We start from the raw sequence: 14,758 nt of genomic DNA, 5'->3' as shown, positions 1-14,758 counted from the left end.
CATCGGCAGGCGGACTCAACCACTGCGCCACCAGGGAAGCCCACCGAAGTATTCTGATGTCTCATTTGCGAAGAAAAAAAAAGGGGGAAGGTAACGCTGACTCAATAGTGGCAACAGCGGGATAGTGAAAAGTAGATGGGAATGATCTGCATCGGCGTTGAAGACAAAAAAAAGAACAACTAGAGGAAGCCGGACGTGACGGAAGCAAGAGACAGGAAGCCCAACTTCGCCTTGGCGAGAGGGATAGGCACGCGGCGGTGGCGCAGCGGCCGGAACGCAGTGACGTACTTCCGTTGGTGGGGCCGGCCGCGCGCACGCACACTTCCGTCGCGCCTGCGCAGGTGGCCCCCTACTCCAGGTTGTGGCGGTTTTTCGGGACCCATAATACACATATGTTAGCCTCTCATAGGAGACTGTGCACTTTTAACTCTCGAGGGCGATGCGCTATGGTGCAGCCGTCAGGGCCGGCCAGAAAGTCTGCAGGTGCCTGTTGTCTGGGTTTAGTCGAGTAGATGGGGGGCAGCCGGAGCAGTTGACGGGAGGGAGCGGCTCCTTCGTAGGGCCCTTGAGGTCGCACGCGGAGCTGCCCCCGGTGAGCGAGCCAAGAGAAGGCCCCGAGTCTGGCGGCGAGGAGAGCGAGGCGCTGCTAGAGATCTGTCAGAAAAGGCGCTTCCTCAGTGGCACCAAGCGACAGCTTAGTCGAGATTCTCTTCTGAGCGGGTGCCACCCCGGCCTTGGCCCCTTGGGTATAGAGTTGCGGAAGAACCTGGCGGCGGAATGGTGGTCTTCGGTGGTGGTGTTCAGGGAGCAGGTCTTCCCGGTAGACGCCCTCCACCATGAAGCAGACCCTTCGCTGCCCGGGGACAGCGCCTTCAGGTTAGTTTCTGCAGAAACACTACGCGAAATCTTGCAAGACAAAGAGCTGAGTAAGGAACAGCTAAGAGCATTTCTTGAGAACTTACTGAAAACTTCTGGGAAACTACGGGGGAACCTTCTTCACGGTATGCTTCACGATTTCATGCTTCAAAATAGGTGTCGGGGTGGAAAGGCAGACTCGCTCGATTTCCCAGATTGCACCTGACCCTGTATTCACGTGGAAAGGAAATTATGTGGTTCTCAGTCTTCTTGAAGTAGTTGGGTTTGTTGACAGTGTTGCTGCTGCCTTGGAGAAAACTGGTTCATGGGATCGTTATTGTTCCTTAAAGAATCCGGCCCAAGGCTCTAGTAAAGCTCTCAGTTTCACAAGGCAACCCTAGAACTTTGGAGTTTATTGAGCGGCCCTAGAATTAGGACTAAAATATTTATAAACACTTCCATAGTTTTTTTTTTTTACACACTGTAGGCTAATCGAGAGCTCGTTTTTCTAGAGCAACAAGAAAATGCCCTCCCCCAGTTTTTCTTACCGAAAACTGATCTACACAATCTGTTGTTTGAAGAGCCCTTAAGGTAATTTTTGAATTGACAGAATAATAGGACTAATCAAGTTTTATAAGCGATTCTTGAGTGAATACACAGAAATTTGTAGGGCACAATATGCCTTCAAAGTCAAATAGATCATGATAGCCGAGATTCTGAAAAAAAAATTCAGAATTTTTACAGGACAGACTTGCTGCCACAGCATCTCATCTTTGCAAAATGCTATCCTTGCCATTTTTTATTAAGTGGTACTAGGAAGTAATTTAAAATAACCAGTGTCCATGGTTCTCTGAAAATTGGTACCTATATTGTAAACTTTTAAAGATTTCCTTAATAAAATAAAGCACACTTAAACTGGTGAGTAAACGTGACAGTTTTGATTTGTACTACTTTAATTATTCCATGATGATTTTACTTTGGGGAAGTTAAATCACTGCTCATTACCATGTCCCAAAACAAATCAATCTTTTCTTCCCTATTAGAAAATGAAACATAGCTCTCTTAGATTCATCAAAGCATTTATTGATGTGCCAGACATTTTCTTGCCTTTAGAAACTTAAATCCACTTACTTGCCAAATTTTTGGTTGTCTAGTGTTTTAGCTTCTGAGTACCAGTTTGCCATTTCTTTCTATGTCCAATGCCCTTACCCTCTTTATTTCATGTTTGAGCTATTGTGGTAGCCTCTACTTATGAATGGTTTTTAAAATTTCATAGCCATTATGTCTCCAAATATTGTTACTGCCCCATTCTTTTTTCTGTCCTTCTGTGATTAATTACACACATGTTAGACTCACCCCCCAGCATCTTGTTATCAACTTTCTTGAACACATTAATTACACTTAAAAGTCTATATCCTGTTAACTCAGATACGTCGGTTTCTGTTATCAGTCTTACTCCGGGCTTTTGGTCTTTTGGACTTTCGATTTTATAGGTAATTTGTGTGTTAATTGTAGAGATAAATTGAGGCTCTGGGTGCGGTTGTTTTCTTCAACCTGGGAGGGTTTACTTTTGCTTTTGGCAGGCAGCTAGGGCATATCTTCTTAATACAATCCGGGATTAAGTGTATTGAGGCTGGATTTCAGTCTTTTTGCTTCATCTCTACTCCTAGAGTGTAGCCCTTTGAGTGTGCCTAGTGAAAGGCTGGGGTGTTTTCCAGGGCCCCTCCTCCTTAAGAGCCTCGAACTACAATTTTTGTGCTTCCTAGCCCCATACGATGTCAGGAAGCTCAGCTCAGCATTTCAGCTTCTTAGTTCTCCTACTTCAGATTGGAAAAGCAGCACTAAATGTTGGGTTCACCTCTGTTCTTACTTTCTCTCCAAATCTTGGACCCTCAAGTCCTTACTGCCTTGACAGCTCTCCTGTGTCTTTAAACAGATTCTTTTTTTCAGTTTCTTGACCAGTTTTTCTTGTTATCAACAAGCTTGTCTACTATTACCAGAAGTGGAAATCTCAAATCAAGTAACTTTTGAACACAGTGTTATCATTTAGTGGGATATAATCTAAGTGCATAAAGAACTACAAAGAAATCTTGAACTTTATTGTACTGATTTATTGTAAGTAGAAATGTTGGAATTATAATTCTGAAGCTGTTTCACATATAGGATAAAGCAAATAGACCAACGGATAGATTTATTAGGAACCAAGATTTTCACTGAAAGAGAAAAGATGTAAAACGAGGCAAGGATAAACTTCATAATGTTAAATTTGAATTGACTATCAGTATGAATTCATGATTTAAAAAAAATACAAATTTCCTAACTTTCTTCATTGAAGGGGCCTAGAAGCGATGACAATAGCAATGAGCACACCTAGTACCCAGAATTTGGTTTCTAAAGGAACCAGTGCTTGGAGAAATGGCTCATTCCAGGTATGGGGCAGGGACAGTACAAAGTGACTTTGGCACAGTTTATGGTGCTAGAAAGCAAAGAATTACTAGAAGACTAGTGGGTTTATGTTAAAAGGACATAGATGCTGGCTTGAAGGAGACTCCCGCTGGCTAAGTTTGGGACAAATTGAACATTAAAATAAATATTGATGGTAATGGGATCAGAACACATTAAATAAAATTAAAAATCTAATCCACAGTGTTAAACAAAAAATTAAGCAATTGAGGCTGCTGGTAGAAAGAGGAGTTGAAAAGAGTTTGTTTTTGTAGGAGCTATGCAATAAATGTAGAAGGAAAGATAGGATAGAAAAATCACCTTTTTATGATTTTGTGATCCTCGGTATAATAATAATTCAAGCAAGGGTTCATCAGCGGATTCTAAAATACTGGGTGTGGGACTTCCCAGGTGGTGCAGTGGTTAAGAATCCGCCTGCCAATGCAGGGGACACGGGTTCGAGCCCTGGTCCGGGAAGATCCCAGATGCCACAGAGCAACTAAGCCCATGAGCCACAACTACTGAAGCTCGTGCGCCTAGAACCCATGCTCTGCAACAGGAGAAGCCACTGCAATGAGAAGCCCGCGCACCACAAGAGCAGCCCCCGCTCACCACAACTAGAGAAAGCCCACGTGCAGCAACGAAGACCCAACGCAGCCAAAAATTAATTAATCAGTTAATTAAAAGAAAACGATTGCCCCTTCGTTAAAAAATAAATAAATAAAATAAAATATTGGGTGGAAGATTGTTGGGGAGCAGGGTAATGTTGGGGAATGGATATTCACTACCTTAACTAGGTAATCAAATCTGGTTTCATTAAAAGTGGGATTATTTGATCCTGTGTTACTCCTGTTAGGATGCAATTGCACATACACATCAACTATGTAGTACTGATTCCTGCTAAAAATGATTAACCCAAATTAAATCATAAGGACAAATTCAGACAAATCTAATGTGAGATCGTCTACGACCGGCCTGTTCTCAAATGAAACATTGGTATCATTAAAAGCAAAGTTAGAGGGCCTCCCTGGTGGCGCAGTGGTTGGGGGTCCGCCTGCCGATGCAGGGGATACGGGTTCGTGCCCCGGTCTGGGAGGATCCCATATGCCGCGGAGCGGCTGGGCCCGTGAGCCATGGCCGCTGAGCCTGCGCATCCGGAGCCTGTGCTCCGCGGCGGGAGAGGCCACAGCAGTGAGAGGCCCGCGTACGGAAAAAAAAAAAAAAAAAAAAAAAGCAAAGTTAGAGAGGGAGAAGTCAGGGGAAATATTTTAGATTTAAGAGACCTAATAAAATGCAGTGAGTTAACCTTAATTAGGGAGAAAGAGAGCAGCAGTAAATGGCTTTGGGGGTGACAATTTGAGAAAATAGAATATTGACCATAAGTTAGATGAAATTATGATATTATGATTAATTTAATGGTGTAATAGTGGTATACAGTGAATATTTTTAACTTTAGGAGGTACATGCTAAAATGTTTTGGGGTGAACAAGAAATAGAAAATAAATGTGGCAAAATGTTGACAATTGGTGAATCTAGGTTAAGGGTTTACGGATGTTTATTGTACTGTTCTTTCAACTTTCTTGTAGATTTGAAAATCTTCATACTAAAACGTTGGGGGAAACTACCTAAACTTAAGTGGTAATCAATTAAGATCTGCCTCAGTAGCTCCATGCTACTGTACTGACTGTTGCGTTAGCATGATATTATTAATTTGTCTATAAATTGACCAAAACAATTTGGGTTTATAGAATAGATTTATATAGGGATTGATTTATCTTTTGACAGGTGCCTTGAAGCGCTATGTTAATTACCTGGATCTGATAAACAAGAGGCTACCTTTTGGCCTTGCTCAGATTGGAGTGTGTTTTCATCCTGTTTCTGATACTAAGCAGACACCTGATGGTGTTAAAAGGTACACAAAAAAATGGAAATAACTTGACCTTGTATTTAAACAGTCACTTTCACTTTGGGATAGATTATATGATTTTCAAATAAATGATTATCTGATATTTCTGATATCCAAAGAATCGGTGAAAAGACGGAAGCTTCACTGGTATGGTTTACTTCAGCAAGAACTGCGAGCCAGTGGCTTGATTTCTGGTTACGTCATCGACTCCTGTGGTGGAGAAAGGTACTACAATAATTACCCTTAATTTAATAATGATTAGGCAAATTGTCTTAGTGTGTCAGAGGTAATACTTCTCTACAATAAATGAAATTTATTTTGATGTAGCTATGTTATACTTATAAGAGACAGCTATAGTAAATTAACAACTACATATAAAAAACTCTTTGTAATAATTTTCATTGTTCCATAAAACAAAGTTACTTTAGTAAAGACGTCTGTTGATGTCTTGCTCAGAAACTTTTGTTGGTAAGGCTTTACATTCTAGGTAAGTTCAAATCCCTCACCTGGCATACCTGACTGGTGTAGAGTTTGACCCTTGCCCACTCTCACAGCTTTAGCTTTTTTTTTTTTTAAAGATCTTTATTGGAGTATAATTGCTTCAAAATACTGTGTTAGTTTTGCTTCCAACCTCCATGAACTCTCCATATTAGTCAAATGGTCCTGTAATTTACAGTCAAGTTTCAGTGTAAGCCTAAGAGAAAAGAGTTGAAGTAAGCATTTTTGTCATGCCATTGTCTTATTTCTCTAACTCTCAAAATCTCCAAACACCCATGTAAACTAAATGGAATGATCACAAATAAGGAAGGATGAGAATGGTGAGTATGTGATACTTTCTTCTTTATCCCACTTAGTTCATGGTTCCTTCCCCTCTTATTAATTGACCACAGAAATGCTAGATAGCATCAACAGTTTTTCTGTGTAATTCTTTCAGATTAAAAAACACTATTTGTAACAGTATATTCACTCATATTTAATTAAACTTAACAATTTTTTATTTGGGACTTGACCAGTTTCATTCAGTTGCTGGGGGCAACTTTACTTTTTAATGTTTATTTTAATAAGTTAAAAAGACAAACTTTCTTTTCCAGTTTGCTGTGAGCCCATCTAACTTCAGCAGCAGTGATTGTCAGGATGAAGCGGGCCAAAAAGGAAACAAACTTTACTACAATTTTCCGTGGGGAAAGGAGCCAATAGAAACCCTGTGGAATCTAGGAGATCATGAACTTTTACACATGTATCCTGAAAATGTAGCTCAATTACACGTATGTTTTACCTTGCGCGCCTATGTATCCTTTACCCAGATTCTCTAACTGTGGTCATTTCTGAACCATTTGAGAATAAGCTGTAGACATGGTACCCCATGACGTCTTAATACTTCAGTATGCATTTCTCAAGTACAGGGACTCACCTGTATAACCACAATGCAATCATCATGATCAGGAAAGTAACAGTAATCTGCTATTATTCTCAAATCCACAGAACCCTTCAGATGTAACCAATCATTCTAATCTACCCTTTATAGGTCCAGGATCCAATCTAGGATCCCGTATTTCATGTAGTTGTCATGTGTCCTCAGTCTCCTTCAAATAATTCCTTTTATGTTTCCTTGTCTTTCATGACCTTGACAGTTTTGAAGAGTACAGACTGGTTACTTTGTAGAATGTCCCTTGGTTTGAGTTTCTTTCATGTTTCCTCATGATTTATGTATTTTTGCTAAGAATGCCACAGAAATGGTGCTACCCTCTTCTCAGTGCATCTCATATCGGCTTGTTACTGGTGATGTTAACTTTTCTCGCTTGGTTAAGATGATGCTTCCAGGTTTCTCCAGTGTAAAGTTGATAAGTATTTTGTCCTTGTTAATTGATGAGTAATTAATAAGCCTTTTGTGGGCAGATACTTTGACTATGTAAATAACCTGTTTCTCACCAGATTCTGGCCTACTGGTTGCAACATCCATTGATGATTCTTGCCCAAATCGATTATTACTATGAGGGTTGCCAAATGGTAATTTTAAAAATTTCATCAGTCTATCTGGACTTACTGATCAATTTGTATTCTGATTCTGTAAGTGCAGAATGTAATTTTAAGAAGTCATTCTGCTAAATGATGCTTTATTTTTGTTCTACTTTACTGTGAAGGGCAGAGATGGACGGAAAAATGTGGTTCCTTCTGTCTTATCCATAAATGGAGATCTAGACCGAGGCATGCTGGCACATCTCTACGATTCTTTCCAGCTAACAGAGAACTCCTTTACAAGAAAGAAAGATCTTCATAGAAAGGTGCTTTGATATCTCAGAGACAGACTTGGGAAATTAAAAATATAAATTTCTCTCCCCTTTTTTATGTTAGTGTACTTGGTTTCTAATATAAACTCTGAATAATAATTTTTTTAGTGCAAGTAATTTATTTTTCAGGTTTTTAAAAAATCTGGCCACAGGAATAATAAGCAGGTTCTCACAGAATAGAAGAAGGAATCCCTCTTGGGTAATCCCAAAGGCGTTTCTGTTTGATCTTGGGCAGCTTTACAGCTGTCTCTGATTCTTAGCCCCTGAGCCTTTTCACTTATGGCTTCTGCTTGTATCAGAAGCTGAGTGTTAAGTAGGAGTAAGTAAAACAGGCCAGCAAGACTTGTAGTATTGACCTCTGTGCTTCTGGTCTGACCTCAAGTAGCTGATCACTGGATCACAGGAGCTAGACATGGGTCTGCGTCGAGGGAAAGGCTTATTTTAGGATGTGCAGTTTGAGCATTTTTATGGCCTCAAAATCAAGAGAGAGGAGGGGTTGAAGCTATAGGAAAGAAATGAAGTACCTAATGGAGCAAGATTTTGGAAGAAACAGGAAGGACCAAGACAGAATCAAGAAAAGGGAGTTATTTTTTGAAACAGCAGGGTGGAAAGAAACAATGGTATATATAGGCTACTGGAGCTGGTTAGCGCTTGAAGGAAGTTTTACTCATATCTTCTATTTTCTTGGGGCATTAGGAAGCAAGATTATTCGCTTAAAATGTGGAGGAGTAGGGGTTTAAGTGGCAAGAGTTTAGAATAGTCATATTTCCCTTGAATGGGAAAGGGAGCTTCCCCAAATCAAAAGTTTTCACGTGTTGCGTGCTCAACTGGGATTAGACACCATGAGTTTGTAGCACCAGTCTGCCTAGACAGTGATTTATTATGCAGCGCTCGTTTAGCCCGATGTGGCCATTTATAGAATTGTTTGGGATTTATAGGGTGTGTGTAGCAAACAAACAAGGGGGATCCTTTCTTTTCTTTCTCTTACATACTGCACATCCAAACCATCAGCAAAACCTCTTTGATTCTGTCTTCAAAATATACCCTGAATCTGACCGTTTCTTAGCACCTCCCCTGCTCGCAGTCTGATCTAAGCCACCCTCATCCCTACCTCCCTGCACTGAGTGGCCCTTTTAAAAGGTACGCGTTCCTTTGTTCCTCTGTTCTAAACACTCCAGTAAGCTCCTCATCTCACTCAGAGGAAAAGCCAAAGCCCCTAAAGTGTTTTACAGAGCATTATCCTTTTTGACCTTCAACTCCTCTCCACCTCACTCAGTCTGCTCCAGCAGCACAGACCTATTGTTGTTTCTAGAACATGCCCAGTGTGCTCCCAGCTCAAGAGCCTTGTCATTAGTGCTCCCCTTTGTCTGAATGCTCTTCCTCCAAGTCCACGTCTTGTCCCTCCATCCCCTTTCAAGTCTGCTCAAATGTCACCTCAGAGAGGAGACTTTCTCTTACCACCTTATTTATTTTTTTTTTATTTTTAATGGTCCCATTGTACTTTCTTTTTTTTTTTTTTTTTTTGGCTGCACCATGCGGCATGTGGGATCTCAGTTCCCTCACCAGAGACGTCGCCCCCTGCAGTGGAAGCGTGCAGTCCTAACCGCTGGACCGCCAGGGAATTCCCTCTTACCACCTTATTTAAAATAGCAAACAACCCTCCACCAGCCCACCCCTTGCCAGCACTTCCTATCTTCTTTTTTTTTTTCAACACTTACCACCTTCAACTTCAAATATATTATTTACTTATCTATTTTGTTATCTGCTTCTCTGCATTATGAGGGACAGGGATTTTTGTCCCCACCACCTAGAATTGTTTCTCGTACCAAGTATCCATTCACGTTTGTTGAATGGCTGAATGAATGCATAGAGTGATGGGTTTTGGCAAGAGAAAGTCCAAGTGATAAGCCACATGGCTCAGGCTGGGTAGGGAAGGCAGTGATGCCAGAAAGGGGCATTTCAACTGAGAGAAAATGGATTTGTCAGAAAATGGGAGAATATCAAGTGAACTTATGTCTGTAGAATGCCTGAATGGAGAAATCTATGAGCAGCTGAATAAAGATGGTTGATACATCATTATGTGATATTTTTTATGACCTCAGCTAGCTTCCATTTTCACACAGAAAATTTTAACTGCTTAAACAGCTTCATGTTTATTAGTGCTTGTCCTTTTTACCCCTTCTCTTTAAATTGTTTTAGGTGCTTAAACTTCACCCTTGTTTAGCCCCTATTAAGGTTGCTTTGGATGTGGGAAGAGGCCCAACAGTGGAACTAAGACAGGTGGGTTAAATAAGTTTTAATGTCATGATTTCAATTATAACCGTTATTCCAAGTAAATGAGTAGTTTGCCATCTAAAGTTTTATTTTGATTCATTTTTTTAAAATTCTAATTAAATAATGAACTGTGAACACATTTTAATTAAATAATGAAATTTTTATTAAATGAAAAAATCCATTTTTAATGAATTCTTACATTTTTTATTAAATCATCTATTAATAATGAATTTTAATTAAATAATAATACTACAGTTAATTACAGATAATTTGAAGTATATTATATTAAAGAAGCTGAATACAGTTCAGTGGGTTTTGCTGTTAATGTCATGCCCAGTCATAGTTGCATTTTTTTAAATGAGTATGCATAATTTTGGTAATCAAAATATTTGTACAGACATCTAGTGAATTATTTCTTACCCTCTTCCCTTTTTAACTTAACACTTTTGATACTTTTTGGTATAAGCACAAGTTCTAGATCTGTAATCTTATTTTATTTTTCAAATCTGTCCGGTCAAATTAAATACTGTTAAGAAAAACCAGGACCCCTTCAGCAGTCATTTCTGTTTGGGTAACTCAGACCCATCCAGGGACCTGAGTGAGGATACTAGAAAGATTGACCTGGCTTTCCCGGGCTCCTGTGCAGGGGTCTGGGAAGGTGGGGATAATGAGCTCAGGGAAAGGGAAGAGAATGACTTAATTTCCACATTTCCCCCAGGATTGCAGGAGCTCCACAACACCCTGGTAGGTACCAGGTTCCTAGGGATTTTTTTGCTTGAAGGACAAAGAAGAACTCTGCTTCCTAGATTTTCATCTAGGCCTTTTGTTTTGTTTTTGTTTTTATTTATTTATTTATTTATTTTGCGGTACGCGGGCCTCTCACTGCTGTGGCCTCTCCCGTTGCGGAGCACAGGCTCCGGACGCGCAGGCTCAGCGGCCATGGCTCACAGGCCCAGCCGCTCCGCGGCATGTGGGATCTTCCCAGACCGAGGCACGAACCCGTGTCCCCTGCATCGGCAGGCGGACTCTCAACCACTGCGCCACCAGGGAAGCCCTTGTTTTGTTTTTGTTTGTAAAAATATTAGTAGTATTTTGTGCCTTGGGTGTTTTACCAAAAGAGTAGTGTCTTATTCTGTTTTTAACACTTCCCCTCAGCAATATGACAAAGAGAATCCTTATGTATGTAACTTTCTGGGCTATGAAAGAGGTTTTGTGGGTTATTTCCTCATCATGTCTTCACCTGCACTTTATCATGCTTAGAACTTTTTCTCTCCTTTTCTACCTTCTGTTAGAGCACATTTTCTGCTGGCAACCAAAACTAAACTTACTAAAACTCATATTTATTTTTCCCTGATAATTTCTTAGATTTATTAATATCTATATTCTCATCTATCCCCAAAATATTCTGTACCTTAACACCCATTTACTTTGCTGTGGTCTTTCCCCGGGAACTTGTTAAAGTGCAAATTCTTGCCAGACCTGCTGAATCAGAAACTCTGGGTGCGAGGCTGAGCCATCTGTGTTTTGCAAGCCCTCCAGGTGATTCTGGTGCTTAAGTTTGAGAAACAGCGCTCTAGCTCAGGCACGCACCCCTACCCCATCCCACCATCCTCCCCCTCTCCCTCCCCATGGGGACATTTGGTAATATCTGGGGACATTTTTGGTTGTCAGAAGGTGGGGAAGGGTGCTCTGGACATCTGATGGAGACCAGGGATGCTGCTAAACATCCTGTATCAGCAGTGCCAATGAGAGAAATTCTGCTTTAGAATTTTAGTTCTAGATTGTTAAGGGAGTTTTAAAATTTCTTTTTCTTGCTTCACCATTTTTAAGAAAACAGTAAAGAGTACTATGTTATTTACTCATCATTACCTCTGTACTTCCAATCAGGCTTTTGTCTCCAGCATTCCACTGAAACTAACCAATCATTCTTTTCTTGAAACATTTTCTTTAGTTGGCTTCAGGAACACCACTCTCTGGGTTTTCTTCATACTTTTCTGGCTCCTTCTCCTTAGTTTCCTTTAATGGCTCTTCCTTCTCTTCTTGACATCGTATTATAACCCTTAGGCTCAGTTCTCAAGTCTCAGATAAGTTTAGAGTTAACATAGCCCTTTGGACTGTTTTTTTCTGATAGAATCTGTTTTGCTTTTGTTTATTTGTATTATGAATGATGATAATAAAAATTCTTATATTTGGTATAAAAATTTCAGATTTGCATTTAGTATTCAGCTTTGCAGTGTTTAAGTTCAGAAGAAGTATACAATTTATAAGTATACAATATATAAAATTATCAACAATATTATCATGTAATTAAAGGGATTTATGCCCACTTTAAAAAGTGAAAAAGATGATTGGTGGTTTCATAAAAATAGGGTAATAACTCTAGCTACTTTTCTTTCTTTCATATTCAAAGTTTTTGTACTTTTCCCCAGGTTTGTCAAGGGCTATTTAATGAATTATTAGAAAATGGAATATCTGTGTGGCCTGGTTATTTGGAAACTGTGCCATCCTCATTGGAACAACTTTATTCAAAGTAAGAATTGTGTTTTTTGTTGCTTAAAAAATGTATTTATTCAGAGTTTTTGATTATACGATGTTTCTTTATGAGTAACAGATTTCTTCTAAATATCTATATATACTATAATTCAAAATTATTCCTAACTTTCCTGTTTACACAACCACATACCCTTAGTTAATTGGTACAGCAGGAAACAATACTCATCAGGTATATATAAGCACATACTATGTGAAACTTCAAGACTTAACACCATGAAGTATGTGTACCTGAGTTTATCAGTTTATCAGGGATGGAATTATTTATATGAGACACATTTGTTGAATCAGGACTGAGGAAACATAAGTGGAGTGCCTTTTCCTTGCTGGCCTTGTTCATTCTCAGGCTAAGTGGAAGGTAATTCTATGCCAGAGGACAGAGAACTAGTTTTCTCGGTGATCTGCACCTCTGTTTACCTGATTGCTCAAGACTGAAACCTGGATATTGTCCTTCACTCCTCCCTCTTCCTTACTGTCAGAGTCTAGTCCATCACTAACTCTTGTCTTCCTCCTAAATGTATTGCTCATCCACATCTCCCTATTAAGATCACCAGTATCTCTTGACTGGATTATTGAAATAATCTCCTAATTGATCTCCTGTCTTTAGTCTTACCCCATGCTATTTTCATTAACTTCTGTTTTTTAATAAAATAATTCATTTTTCCCTACTTTGGGTTTATTTTGTTATTTTTTTAGTTTTTTACGTTGAATACATATCTTTTAGGTGAAAAGTTGTGAAGCTTAGTGTTTTGCTCCTCAGTTCTGTAGTAACTTGTTAAAATATACCTTTCAGATGATGTCAGAAGAAAAATAAGTTTCTATAGATAAAGCAACTGATGGCTTTATCATATATAAAATGAAGGGGTGGTACTTGAACTTTCCAGTGTTCTCAGTTTCTAAAATCTTATCCTTTGAGTCATGTGGACAATATCAAGTTACAGTTGTTCTTTACATGGTAAAGGCTTTATGTCCCAGGATACTTTTCTCCAGATATTTATTAAGCACCCAGTATATTTTTTGTACTTTGATACAGCAGTAAACAACACAGAAAAGTTTCCTGTTCTTAATGACACTTATATTCTAGTGGGATAGAATAGACAACAGACAAGTAGCTAAATAAGATAATTTCTGATGGAGTCCTAAAAGAAAAGAAACAATGAGATAGTATGACTGGGTAAACAGAAGGAAGGCCAGTGTGGAACATATTCAGTTATTGCTAAACTAGAAACTGTAAGTTAGTGTACTAAGGTATTTAGCATGGCTTTTGGTATAATTTGTTGTACACTAGATCTTAATATTATAGTAGTATTATAAGAGAGTTTCATCTAAAATTGTTTTCTTGGATTGTATCCAAATACCAAAAGGCTGAGGTTATTCCGAGGTTCATCCAGATCATACCAAATGGTGTGTTGAGGTACCAGTGTTTATTTCTTATATTTTCTTTTCTTTTATGACTTCCAAGCTATTACAATAAGTCAGAAATTTTCTAAAAATTTTACTTTGAAAATGATTCAGAAACTTGAAAAATATATTTTTGGGTTCAGTTCTCAAGCCCTGCCTTTGAGTTTTGTGACTCTTTTTTTCCTTTCTTTATTTTTTTATAGAACTTTAGTTGTGGTATACAGGAACTTTAGTTGCAGCATGTGGGATCTAGCTCCCTGACCAGGGATCGAACCTGGGCCCCCTGCATTGGGAACTTGGAGCCTTAGCCACTGGACTACCAGGGAAGTCCCTGAGTTTTGTGACTCTTGAAGGTGGCATTGGCTCCTGAGTAATTAAAGCTGGTAATGTGGTGAATTTACAATCTATATTCGTGCTCATGTATTTTGGTTAACTACCTTTTTTTCTTAGATATGATGAAATGAGTATCCTCTTCACAGTGTTGATTACTGAAGCTACTTTGGAGAATGGATTAATACATCTGAGAAGCAGAGACACCACAATGAAGGAAACGATGCATATATCCAAAGTAAAAGACTTTTTAACTAAATATATATCATCAGCTAAGAATGTATAGATTCTAATATTTGTGTAATAAATATTCTCCTTTCCTAATTTGGTTGTCTTATTTAACTGAGATTATTATTAGTATTTTTTTTTAGCCTCTTTGCACTCAGAAGTGGATTTTTTGGTGCTTTTTTTGATTCAGTTTTTATTACTTATATTTCTTGATGTATTTCATGGTATCAGGAATATGTTCAGCTATAAGAAACAAAAGGACTGCTATACTGGCTTAAGCAAATTGGAGTTTGTTTCTTTCATAACAAGAAATCGAGGGGGTAGACTGTCTAGAGCTGGTGTCATTGTTTCCTCTATAGTAGTTAGGGAGCAAGGCTCTTGGCTGTCTTTCCACCATCTTTAGTATATTGGCTCTTATCTTTATACTTGTCTCTTCTTGGTCACAAGATGGCGGATGTATTTCTAGCCTTCTCAGCCACATTCG

At 39.1% G+C, this 14,758-nt stretch overlaps 1 protein-coding gene across 11 annotated transcripts in view; it reads left to right on the top strand.

Moving 5' to 3' along the window:
* POLG2 (DNA polymerase gamma 2, accessory subunit) overlaps window positions 1-14,758 on the top strand; it is a 209,842-nt gene continuing 195,084 nt past the window's right edge. For 2 of the 11 annotated variants that reach the window (XM_082604311.1, XM_082604312.1), the window contains exons 1-9: window positions 9-1,001; window positions 5,083-5,209; window positions 5,323-5,428; window positions 6,295-6,468; window positions 7,136-7,210; window positions 7,345-7,485; window positions 9,691-9,771; window positions 12,195-12,295; window positions 14,167-14,284. In XM_082604311.1, the coding sequence (XP_082460437.1) occupies window positions 440-1,001; window positions 5,083-5,209; window positions 5,323-5,428; window positions 6,295-6,468; window positions 7,136-7,210; window positions 7,345-7,485; window positions 9,691-9,771; window positions 12,195-12,295; window positions 14,167-14,284 (1,485 nt within the window). In that variant the 5' untranslated portion in view covers window positions 9-439. Of the gene's footprint in view, window positions 1,002-1,367; window positions 1,447-5,082; window positions 5,210-5,322; window positions 5,429-6,294; window positions 6,469-7,135; window positions 7,211-7,344; window positions 7,486-9,690; window positions 9,793-12,194; window positions 12,296-14,166; window positions 14,371-14,758 lie in introns of those variants that run through there. The other 9 variants (XM_082604305.1, XM_082604309.1, XM_082604315.1 and 6 more) reach the window with 9 other exon arrangements.

This window comes from Mesoplodon mirus (genome assembly GCF_964341445.2).
Source record: "Mesoplodon mirus genome assembly, chromosome: 18".
NCBI classification, from domain to species: Eukaryota; Metazoa; Chordata; class Mammalia; order Artiodactyla; family Ziphiidae; genus Mesoplodon; species Mesoplodon mirus.
The sequence above is the reverse complement of the archived record's forward strand: the minus strand, read 5'-3'. Positions and strand labels throughout refer to the sequence as shown.